Below are 11,362 nucleotides of genomic sequence, written 5' to 3'. Positions count from 1 at the left end.
GCCCGGCCTGGGCCCCCTCAGGGCAGCGCCGGGCACAGGGGGTGCCCACTGCCCGGCCTGGGCCCCCTCAGGGCAGCGCCGGGCACAGGGGGTGCCCGCCGCCCGGCCTGGGCCCCGGGTAGTGCTTCCCCAGAGGCCCTGGGCACGGGGATGGGCAGGGGCTGCACTGATTTTGTTTGCTCAGACAACCCACGGAGACCCCCTCCCCGGGCGGTCACTCCTGCTTCGTCCATTCCTCCGTCCCCTCCGATTCCTGCCGCGTCGGGCCTTTCCGGGCGGAGGGGCCGGAGGTCGCCTCCTTCTCTGCCCCTTTTACAGAGGGGAAAGGAAGTGCCCAAGGTCAGCCGGGAGATACGGCGGGCCCCGACTTGAACCCGGGACCGTCAGCTCCTCCGGGTCTAGGCCTCGGGGCTGCCCCGGGCCGAGGAGGCGGCCAAGGGAAGGGGCCCGCCCCGGCTTGGGGCCTAAAGAGGAGCCGGGAGCCCCCCGCGCAGCCCAGAGTGGGGAGCCGCTCCTTACCCCGTCCTCGGAGACGAAGGTCAGCTGTCCGGGGGGCCCCGGGGGTCCGGGGGGGCCCGGCTGCCCCACGCCGTCGTGCCCTGCTTCTCCCTAGAAGAAAGCAGAGAAGCCCTGACGGCCTCCTCCTGCCCCGGGCCCGGCCAGGCCTCCGCCTTGAACCCACCTGGAAGGGGCAGCGCCCCCCGGGCGGGCTTACGGGCAGCGGCCCGGCCCTCCTCCCGCCCTGCCGCTGCCCTCGGGGCCTCGGAGGCCAACCTCCCGCTTCACAGAGGGGCAAACTGAGGCCTGGGGACCCCCCAGATGCCCACAAGAGCCAGGTGGCACCCCTGGCACCAGGCACCCCTGGCATGAGCACCCCTGGCACCGGCCCTGGACCAAGACAAGAGAGAGGGGGTCCCCTACCTTCTGCCCGGGGCTTCCCGGCTCCCCTTTGGGCCCCTGCAAGGAGATGAGGGGGGTCAGTGTGCCAGGCCCGGCGAGGCCGTGGGCTCACCCCCTCCAGCCCAACCCCCTCCCCCATTTTACAGGGGAGCAGCCCGAGGCCGGCCGGCCTTCCACTGCTCTGTCCTGCCCCCCCGACTTCGCCGGCTTAGAGGGACCCCAAAGCCGGGCCCCGGGCCGGGGGGCTCCCCAGGACCTCTCGAGGCCCGGCTCCGTCCCCCCAGCCCCCAGCCACCCTCCCAGCCGTTACCTGAGGCCCCGCCAGGCCGTCCCTCCCGGGCAGGCCAGGAAAGCCGGGATCGCCCTGAAACAAGGACGGGGAACACTCGGGTGAGCACGAGGCCCCTCGTTCTGCCGGCGCCTTCCTAGAAGGGGCAAACCCGGGGCCTCCCCGCCTTTGGGGTCACGGCCTTGCCCTGCTCAGACACCCCACGTCCTACGTGACCCACCGCCTCCAGGGAGGCTGCCGGGATTCCCCCTGGGATTACGGATTTGGGGCAGGAAGGAAGCTCAATGCAGCCCCTCCCCCACGTCCAGAGGAGCAGAGCGAGGCCCCAGCAGGGAGGGACTCGTCCGTGGGGTGCTGGGAGTGAGGGGCAGAGGGTGATTTGAACCCAGGGCCCGGGACTCTACATCCAGGGAGAGGCTCTCCACGGCGCCCCACCGTCCCGTCTGCCAGGCATTCGAGGCCTCGGGGTGAGGCCACACCTCAGTCCCCCCACAGGGCCCAGCACCGTGCTTACTGCGGGGTCAGTGACGGGGGGGCACGGGGGGAGAGAGGGAGGGACGGGGCAGTGGGGCAGCGGGGCCCCTCGCCGGGCACCCCCCAGCCCCCGGGCAGCGCGTCCTTTCGGGGAGCACCGACCGGAGCGCACTCACCTTTTCCCCGGCGAGTCCATCCGTCCCCCGGTCACCCTGAGTGGACAGAGCAGAAGGGAGGCGCATGAGGACGGGCTGGCCCGGACGGGGCCCTCCTCCCTCCCCTGCGGGGTCCGCAGAGGGGACCCGAGCGACTCCCCAAGGCGGGATTCGAACCCAAACCCTGGGACTCTCCCCGCTCCGTTAATGTCCGGGATGCCCACAGTGCCGTCCCCAGACGCCGGGCATCGCCCGCACGTCCTTCCCCATCGCCGGTGGCCAGCCTGCCCGGCTCTGAGCGGCCACACTCACAGCCACACCCTTACACACTTGCACACTCACTGTCACTCTCACACTCTTACACACTTGCACACTCACGACTTTCACCAAATGTTCCTGACCTTGAGCCCCGGAGATCCAGGCAGTCCCTGCGGAGGAGAGAAGGAAACCCCGTGAGCGGCCGCGCTGTCCGAGGAGGGGCTACCCGGGGAGGGACACGGAAGGGCTGACCCAAAGGGAGTTCTCAGAACTGCTTGGGGAGCCCAACGGGACACCTTTGTGGTGTTTACTGACCGGCCAACGGACTGACTGACTGACAGACTGACTGACTGACTGACGGACGGACGGACGGAGGGGGTGGAAGCTCGAGGGAAACAGAGGGGCTCTGGCCGGAGTCAGGGAAAGGTCCGAGCCGGCCTCTTTCTGTCCGCTGCAGGACGGCTGACCCCTGGCCGGCCTCTCCTCTCGCTCTCTCCTTCTCTGGAGGGGGAGGGGTGGGATGGCACAGCCCGGGCAGCCCCTGCCCACGCCAGGCCCGGCCGGCAGGTGCGCCCCCTCAGACTGCTCCCCGGCCCTCGCCGCGCAGGGATTCGCCCCCGGGGGGCACCGGACAGGGGGCCGTGCCCAGGGCCAGCTCTCGCCACCTACCTGCAGGCCTTGGGCCCCGCGTGTGCCCGGGGTGGCCGTCCAAAATGGCGCCCCAGAACCCTCCATGTCATCCTGGGGGGAGACACAGAGACGCAGGCTGGATCTCCCCAGAACCGGCCCGGCCCAACCCGACCCCAGGAGAAGAGGCTGCCCCCCCCGCCCCTGGGGCTACGGGACGAGGCCAAAGCAGAGCTACGAGGAGCCCCCCAAGGACAGAAAGCTGTCTGGGACTTTGAGAAATGAAGGGACTTGTCCAAGGTCTCGCGGTCAGTATGACAGGAACGGGACCTTGGGGGGCTGTTTGTCCGGCCCCCCCCCTCTCTGTGGCTCCCCTGGCCGAACCCTTCCCCGGTGGGGCCCATGGCGTGTCCCAAAGGCTCACGGGCCGGCCGGACTCAGGACAAACCTGGCACAGAGCTCCCCCCCCGGCCAGTCCCTGGGCTGGCGGCCTTCTAATGGGGGGACCCGGCCCGGCCCGAGTCGTTGCCCAGGAGCCCCCCGGCTCCCCAGGAGCCTTCGGGGGACGCTGAGGAGAGAAGGGGGGCTGGTACTTACGAAGCCGGCGCCCCAGCCTGGGCCAGGCGGCCCCGGAGGGCCGGGGGGACCCGGCAGCCCCCGAGGGCCCATCGGTCCAGGGAGTCCAGCCAAGCCTGCTTCGCCCGGAGCTCCAACCGGGCCAGCGTCGCCCTGCAGGGACGAGAAGAAGACGGAGCCCTGAGAGGGGACCCGGGAGCCCCGGCGCCGCCCCGCAGACGGGACTCGCCGGCCTTCCTCTCCCAGCCGCTGGCGCCGGCTCAGGACCTGCCCGAGGAGCCCCGGAACCCCCTTTCCGGCCCAACGGCTGAGGAGGCCGCCGAGCCCCACCGAGGCCCGGAACAGCTCCGGATCCCAGGGCCGGAAGGGGTCTCGGGGGCCACCCACGCCCGAACGTCCCCGAGGCACGAATGTCCTCCGACACCCCCCGCCGCGGCCCCCCGGCCTCTGCCCGGAAAGCGCCTTCCCGGACAGGGACCTCAGTCCTTCCCGAAGCGGCCGAGGCCATCCGGAAGGGCCAGACGTCCCTCCTGCCTTGGGGCGGGGCTCGCCCTCCCCGGCCTTCTGAGGCCAGCCAGGACGGACGGAGCCCCGATCCCGAGAGTCCGGCCGGGGCAGCCCAGCCTCCTGGAGGCCCCCTGGCTCTACGGCCGCAGATGCCCGTCGGGAAGCGGCTTCCAGCCTACCTTTGGTCCGGGGGAGCCCGCGTCGCCCTGCAGAGACGAGGAAGACGAGAGCCGCGGTCAGTCCCTGCAGCCGTCTGCCCAGGCCCGCCCCGAGGGGAGGCCCGAAGGGGGGAGCCGGGCCAGCCTCGGGGCCTCCTTTCAGTAGGGCGGCCGGAGCAGGCGCCAAACTCGGGAAACGGGCCGAGCGACCGCTGTGCGCCCGGGACAACCCGGATGGAAAGGGCCGACGAGAAGCCTCTTGGCAGAGAGGAGTCTGGGGGGTCCCCCACGCTGGCCCCCCCGGCTGGGCGAGCAGGGACGGACCAAGAGGAGCCTCGGGGGGGCCTTTTGGGAAAACCCCGGAGGAGCGGGGCGGGGGGGGGGGGGGGAAACATCCCCTCCCAGACCCGAAGGGCCGGCTGCCCAGCCAGGCCCGTTTCCTGTGGCGCCTCGGACACCGCAGGGTGCGAGCACTGGCCGTGGCCTCGAGGAGCTGTTGGCTCGGGGGGCCCTTCAAGGCCCCTCGTCTGAGCCTCTTACTCTGGAGAGCCGGAGGCCGCTCGAGCCGAAGGAGGGCCTCGAGCCGGGGCCGTCTGCCGGGGAGCCCCCCAAAGCTTCTCCCTGCCCCCGTGTGGCGTCGGGGCCCCCTCCCTCTGGTCAGCGCTCAGAAGCGCCCCAGAAGCGCCCCTTACCCGATCTCCTTTGTGCCCTCGCTCCCCCGGCTGTCCGTCCTTCCCAGGAAGGCCTGCGGAGCCCTGCGCGCAACAACCAAGCGGCCGGTGAGAGCAGAAGCCCCCACGTGGCCCCCCTGACCTGGCGGCCGCCCCAACGGAGCAGAACAAACATGGAAGCCTGCACGGCTGCGCCTATCGCTGGAAATGGACCCTGGGGTCCTCCTCGTCCAGAAGGGACTCCTGAGGCCGGCACGGCCAACCCTCCTTTGGAGGGAGGAAGGCCGAGGGGCTGGCCGAGGCCCACAGGAAGGGTCGAAGGCAGAACTCGAACCCAGGGCCTCTGACTCTGCGGCCAGGGCTCTCTGCCCGTAGCCCCCTGGCTCCCAGGATGGGATGGCAGAACAGAGGCCTCCTACGGCCAGAATCGGCCGGGTCACGAGCCCCAATGACGACCCATCCGCCAGGAGCCAAGCTCGAGCTCTCAAGGAGCGCCTGCCCCGATGGGCATCGAGGCCATTCGGATTTGAGTTCGAAACTCCCCAGAGGGGGGAGGCGAGCAAGAAGGGCAGGGGACTCACTGGGGCTCCTCGGGGTCCGGGGGATCCATCTCTGCCTGGCACTCCAGGAAGGCCTGGGGGCGCTGGGACATCTGTGCTGTTCACGCCAAACCGACCCGGCTCTCCGGGCAGGCCTGGCACCCCAGGGGGCCCCGGGGGCCCCGGGAATCCTCGAGGACCCTGCAGTGTGCGAATGAGAAGAAAATGGGATCGGGGATGCCCTCCCCGAACCCAAGTCTGTGCCAAGAGCTCCTGATCGTGCTGGCTCTCCAGGGCGCCCCCAAAGCAGCCCCTTCCCAGCAGCAGCTCTCCTACGACTGTCTCCACACGGGGGCCTTCCCCTTCCTTTCCACGCCTGAGCCGTCCTGCTGTATTAACTGACTTGCTTTAGTGAACATGGACCTACTTTAATCAACCATTCACTCATTCATTCACTCACTCATTCACTCATTCACTCACTCATTCATTCACTCACTCACTCACTCATTCACTCATTTATTCACTCACTCATTCACTCATTCATTCACTCATTCATTCACTCTCATTCATTCATTCACTCATTCATTTACTCACTCATTCACTCATTCACTCATTCATTCACTCACTCATTCACTCACTCATTCATTCATTCACTCATTCATTCACTCACTCATTCACTCATTCATTCACTCACTCATTCATTCACTCACTCATTCACTCATTCACTCATTCATTCACTCACTCATTCACTCACTCATTCACTCATTCATTCACTCATTCACTCATTCATTCACTCTCATTCATTCATTCATTCATTCACTCATTCATTCACTCACTCATTCACTCATTCACTCATTCATTCACTCACTCATTCACTCATTCATTCACTCTCATTCATTCATTCATTCACTCATTCATTCACTCATTCACTCATTCATTCACTCTCATTCATTCATTCATTCACTCATTCATTCACTCATTCACTCATTCATTCACTCATTCATTCATTCATTCATTGGACAAAGAGCTGCTGGGTCCTTGATGCCCCATTGGGGGTGCAGAGAGACAAGAGGGGCCCGAGAGGAGGGAGGGCGGCCAGAGTGGGCTGGGATGGAGCTCCCTCCCCAGGCCTCCCCAGGCCTGCTCACCCGCAGACTCTCCAGGTCCCCACCAAAGCCGGAGCCTTCCATGTCGATGAAAGTCTACAGCAGACAGACAGACAGACAGAGAGACAGGCAGAGGCTGAGGGGTGCAGCGGGAGCACGCAGCACACCCCCCCGGCAGACTAGACGGGGCGCAGGCGGAAGGAGCCCCCCCAGACTTCGGCGTCCGTCCCCTCGCCGGGCCGGCAGAGCTCCAGGCTATCTCCCAAGCCAGAGCCCACGTCCCTCCTCCGGGCCGGCCACTCAGCTGCCAGGGGAGGAAGGGCCGAGGACGATGCAGGCTCCGAGGGGTGACGTCAGCCTCCGTGGAAGGAGCCCTGAGCCGGGCAGGAGGGCCGGCACTCAGGAGGAAGAGCAGCTCTCTTGGGGCGCCAGGAACAGGAAGAGGGAATGCCGACTGGAGAAGCCCCCCAGGGGGGCGGCCTGAGCGAGTGGAGAGGGCTCCGGGGCTCCGGGGTCCCCGAAAGCCAACCGCCTGCCTAGAGCTCCGGCCCTTGGGCTAAGCATCCCAGCCTCGGGCCCGAGAGCTCCCAGGGGCACCCAGGCCTGAGCCCACATTCGAAGCCCTGAGCTGGCCCCTTCTCTTGCCTCCCCCTGCCAAAGTAGGCCAGCAGGGGGGGCTCTGACGGCTGCCTGCCGGGGGCTCTGTGCAGCGAAATGACCCCCCAGGCCCGCGGCCCATAAGCGTCTAGAGGCCACGCTCGAACCCAGGGCCAGCTCCCCCTCTTTTTGTCAGCCCCACATCCAGCGCTCTCACCCCTTCGGGTGGGCCCCCTCCAAGCAGAGCTTAGATGAGCGAGATCTGACTGGACTCTGATCTGATCGGCCCGGTTTAACGGGGCCAAAAGGCAGCTGGGAAGGGGCTGCCGCCGAGTTCGAGAAGCCAGACTTAGATTCTGTCTCCTCAGGGAGGCAGAGGCAGCCCCCAGGGGCAGGGCCTGTGGCGTGACGCAGGGACCCCAGAAGTCCACCTCTGAGAGCGGAGGAGATGCCGGGGCCCGCCCTGGTCTAAGCCACCCGCCGGGAAGGGCCGCCTGCGCCCTGCAGATCCTTCACCCGCCCCCCAATTCAAGGGGCGGCGACACCGAACCCTGTTCCCCAGGACACAAGCCAAAGGCGGTTCCCTCCTGAGCTTCTCGGACCAACACGGCTTTGATGAGCGAAGCCGAGGAAGGGGCAACTTACCAACTTGTCCGGCCGGAATGGAGGTCCGGGAGGCCCGGGGGGCCCTGGGGGGCCAGGAGGGCCCCTGGGCCCAGTGCCAGGATCTCCCTGTGAACAAAGAACAAGCCGGGTCCCGGGGCCGGACGGCTCCGCGCCCACAACTCAGTTCTGCCCTTAACCTACGGCCCTCCCCGCCCCCGGGGGTGTCTTGGGCTCACCTTGTCGCCCTTGGGGCCCACATCTCCTGGGGTTCCTGGGAAGCCCTGAGGCCCCGTCTCGCCCTGGGAGGAGAAAGCCAGAACAGAACGTTGGCACCGGAACGTCCCGGGGCCACAGATACCAGGAAAAGGTCTTCCCGCCTTGATCCCTTGGACAAGCCGGGGTCCGTCGGCCACTCCTTTGCCCCCATTCCACGGCCTTTCTGAAAGGATGCCTCGTCGTCCCCCGCGAGCAAGGCCGCTCTCTTCCCTAGAGAAAGCAGCCGAGAAGCAGCTTCCCCAAGACCCCTTTGTGGGGTGGGCGAGGGGGCGAGATGGCAGACGCTTGCAGCACCTCGCGCGGCCACCATGCCCTAGTCTCTGGGTCCTGGGAGCTGCCCTTCCTACGCTCTGCTCTGCTGGGTCTGAGGGCGCGACCGTGAGCAGCCCGTGCCCGGGCCTGACCCGCGTGGATCGGCATGTCAGCCCAGAGGCCGAGGAGGGCCCGTTCCTAACATCTGGGGCCTCTCGGCCGTAAAGTCTTGTCCGGCGGCCATCTTAGAGGGAAACGGAGACGCCCGTCACCACCGAAGACGCCTCGGGCAAAAAGGCACGAATGGCGTGGATGAGTGGACGAGGCGCGGAGGGAGGGCAAGAAGGACCTTAGCGGAGCAGCCTACGGGCAGAGGAGGCTGCTGGGATACAGGCGGACCCACTGGCAGCAAGGACCGCATTGGTATGCCTCTGGCAGCCCCTCCAGCCCTTCCCCCAGGAGCCAGACTTCCGTCCTGCAGACATCACGCCGCACGCCTTGCTGGCCTAGCCTGGGCTGGCAAGCCCAGGACACGACGATGCACCTGGCTCAGTAGGCAAAGGCCACGGCGGACACTTTGCCCAATTGGACGCGTCCCAGAGTGACTCCCCAAACTCGACCGACACCCTGTCTGTCCCTGGAGAACCCGAAGGAGAAAGTGTCTGCTGAACCCGGGAACCAGAATGACTTCGGGAAAGGCCTCCTCCTGCCTGAGAACCCCTGAGAAAGCTGGAAGGCCGCCTGGCACAACCAAGGAGCAGCCCCAAACCTGCCACCTGCCACCTCCCACCACACCGCCGCAAGCTCTGAAACAAACGTTTGACTCGACTATTCGAGCTGGATGCAGTTTTAACAAAGAGAAACTTACGGGTTTTCCGTCCTTGCCAGGATCGCCCTAGAGTGGGAGAAGGAAAGACACGAATCAGAGGAAGTGCTGGGGGGGGGGGGCATTTCCTCCATCCCGCAGGGGGCTTCCCCTTGCACACATGGGAAGAGCAATGCTCCTTCCTTTGGCCACGGGGAGCAGGAACACTGGCTTCTAGTCCTCCGCCATTGGGAAAGAGGAGGCGTGGCGGAGGTGAGGCTTGACAGTATCAGGCAGAAGTCGCCGAGACCAGCTACAAAGCTGGCCTTGAGGGAGGGCCCCGGACTAGGAGGACGCATGAAACACGGGCTTACTGGCTCTCCGCTCTTCCCGGGGGGTCCAGTAGGCCCAGGAGGTCCTTGCGGCCCAGGGACCTGATGAACCATGGAACCATCTGGATGGCGGGCGGCAGGTCCCGCGGGCCCCTGGGGACCGGCAGGTCCGGGGAGGCCCCGCGCTCCGGGTTCACCTTTCTGCCCCTTTAAGCCTGGAGACCTATTTCTGGTGCCTTCCTAGGGAGGGAAGCAGACAAGGACCCAGTCAGGAACCGTCGCTGGCAGAAATGGGGCGCTCGGTGGTCCTCCGCGTCTCATCCGAGTCACCCTTCTGGCCGCCGGGCTGCCTCCTGCTGCCGAGCCTCCTCCAGGCCAGCCTCCCTCAGTGAGGTTAGCAGCAAAGCGCCAGTCCTCGAGGTGGGAAAGACGCCCGTCCGCTGTCTGCTCACGCCACTACCGCCCGCCCACCTCGCTGTGCCTGCCCTTCCTTCTGCTCCCACCCCTCACCGGGAGCCAAGAGCCACGGCGATCAGAGAGCGCCCAGCGGACCAGGCGGCATCTGAAGACCCCAGAGAACGGGCAGGAGGCCGCCGAGGCCCTGCCAGAGACGTGGAAAATGACGGAGGCCCCCCCAAGAGCAGAAGGGAAACGGCAAATGATCCTTTAAAAATGGCTGCAGTTTAGGGGCAGCTGGGTAGCTCAGGGGAGGGAGAGTCAGGCCTAGAGACGGGAGGTCCTGGGTTCAAATCCGGCCTCAGCCACTTCCCAGCTGTGTGACCCTGGGCAAGTCACTTGACCCCCATGGCCCACCCTCACCCCTCTTCCACCAGGGAGCCAATACACAGAAGTGAAGGGTTTAAAAAAATGGCCACGTTTTGGCCTTTGGGATGGTTTACCCCAAACCCCTCCTTCCAGAGGCAGACAAGAACCACAGGCTCGGGGGCGTCTGGCCTGATTCACATCTGGCTCGATATCTCTTCTCCAGGGTCCCCCACGAGGGCTCCCCCAAAAGGGCCGGAGACCTAACGATGGCTAACACAGATGCTTCCTAAGGGCCGGCATCAGGCCAAATACTTTACGGTCCTCACTTTGCAAGTGAGGAAACTGAGGCAAATGAAGTTGAAGTGACTGGCCCAGAGGCCCGCGGCTCGTGAGGGTCGGAGGCCAAACCGGACCTCGAGGCCTCGGATGCTCGGGGCTTCTTCCGCTCCGTCCCCTCCCGCGGCTGGCCAGTCACTTAGGAGGGGCATTTCCTGCCGTGACATCCAAGCAGCCCCCTCTTGTCCCGGACCGTGCAGGACGGCATCTGCCTGAAGGGACGTCCCTCACGATCCCGGATGGGCCGGACCACCCGGGACTCGCCCTGCCTCCCGCCCCGTGCCGAGGGAGCCGCAAGAGCTCCTGGAACATGGGCGTGCGAGCCCGGGACGGCGGGGACGGCGGCGCCCAGACCTGGGCCCAGGCCTCGGGCCATTCGTGGCCGGCTGCCAGAGGGGGGAAGGAAGAGGAAGGGACGCGGCGCCGGGCCTCACCTCCGCCACGCCTCCGTCCGGGTCCTGAGCGTCTGACTCCGATGCGGAGGCCCCTCCGGCCCCCTCCTCGCGGCCTCGACCAAGCTGGGCTGAAATGTGAAGTGAGAGCAGGCCGTGGGTGGCGGCCGGGCACCGGCCGGGCACCCCGAGGGGCAGCAGAGGCAAAGCCGGGCACCGGGCAGCCTCCAGCTGATACCAGGATTTAGGCACGAAAGCCGGAAGGAAGCCCAGGCCCTCCTTGGACCGAGGGGGACGCTGAGGCCCAGGGGGGCCCCGTCTAGGGAGGAGCAGAGCAGCCATCAGGCTCGCCACCCACCAAGGCCTGGGCCTGCCCGGACCCCGTCGGAGGGCCACAAATGTCGGCCTTCAAGGCCAGCTGGGCCGGGCCCATCGTTTTGGTGAGGGAGAAGCAGAGGCCCAGAGAGTCACCCGGTCACCCGAGGGCCGTGTGCAGGGTTCAAATCCAGGCCTCCTGAATCCAAATTCGTTAGGCAGCCAGAACAATGACCCAGGCTGGCAGGCGCACGCCGGCACAGCAAATGAGCCCCGGGCCGTGCGGACGCGGCTCGCTCCGAGGCTCACTTCCGTGCTTTGAATAAAGGGTGAACCGACAGCCCGGGACGTCCTCCGCCTCCCCTGAGGAGCCCAGAGGGACTGCTGGGCCCAAGATGCCCCCACAGCCCCCCAAGGAGCCAGGCC

The 11,362-nt window shown here is 66.6% G+C and overlaps 1 protein-coding gene across 1 annotated transcript; it reads right to left on the bottom strand.

The window, feature by feature from the left end:
* Positions 1–218: 218 nt before the first annotated feature.
* Positions 219–11,054, bottom strand: LOC123256115 (collagen alpha-1(XVIII) chain-like; the record flags this gene model as incomplete). The annotated part of the gene is made up of 18 exons (XM_044684805.1): positions 10,980–11,054; positions 10,664–10,918; positions 9,171–9,368; positions 8,860–8,886; positions 7,700–7,762; positions 7,503–7,589; positions 6,303–6,356; positions 5,197–5,355; positions 4,637–4,699; positions 3,966–3,992; positions 3,301–3,432; positions 2,746–2,817; positions 2,220–2,246; positions 1,840–1,875; positions 1,211–1,264; positions 922–957; positions 520–609; positions 219–309 (listed from the first exon to the last, which is right to left on the bottom strand). Coding segments are annotated over exons 1-18 (1,546 nt in total), but the record flags the coding sequence as incomplete, so codon positions are not given.
* Between the last annotated feature and the right edge of the window lie 308 nt (positions 11,055–11,362).

This window comes from Gracilinanus agilis, unplaced genomic scaffold (assembly GCF_016433145.1).
Source record: "Gracilinanus agilis isolate LMUSP501 unplaced genomic scaffold, AgileGrace unplaced_scaffold56124, whole genome shotgun sequence".
Taxonomy (NCBI): domain Eukaryota; kingdom Metazoa; phylum Chordata; class Mammalia; order Didelphimorphia; family Didelphidae; genus Gracilinanus; species Gracilinanus agilis.
Note: the sequence above shows the minus strand (reverse complement) of the source record. Positions and strands in the feature narration are given on the sequence as shown.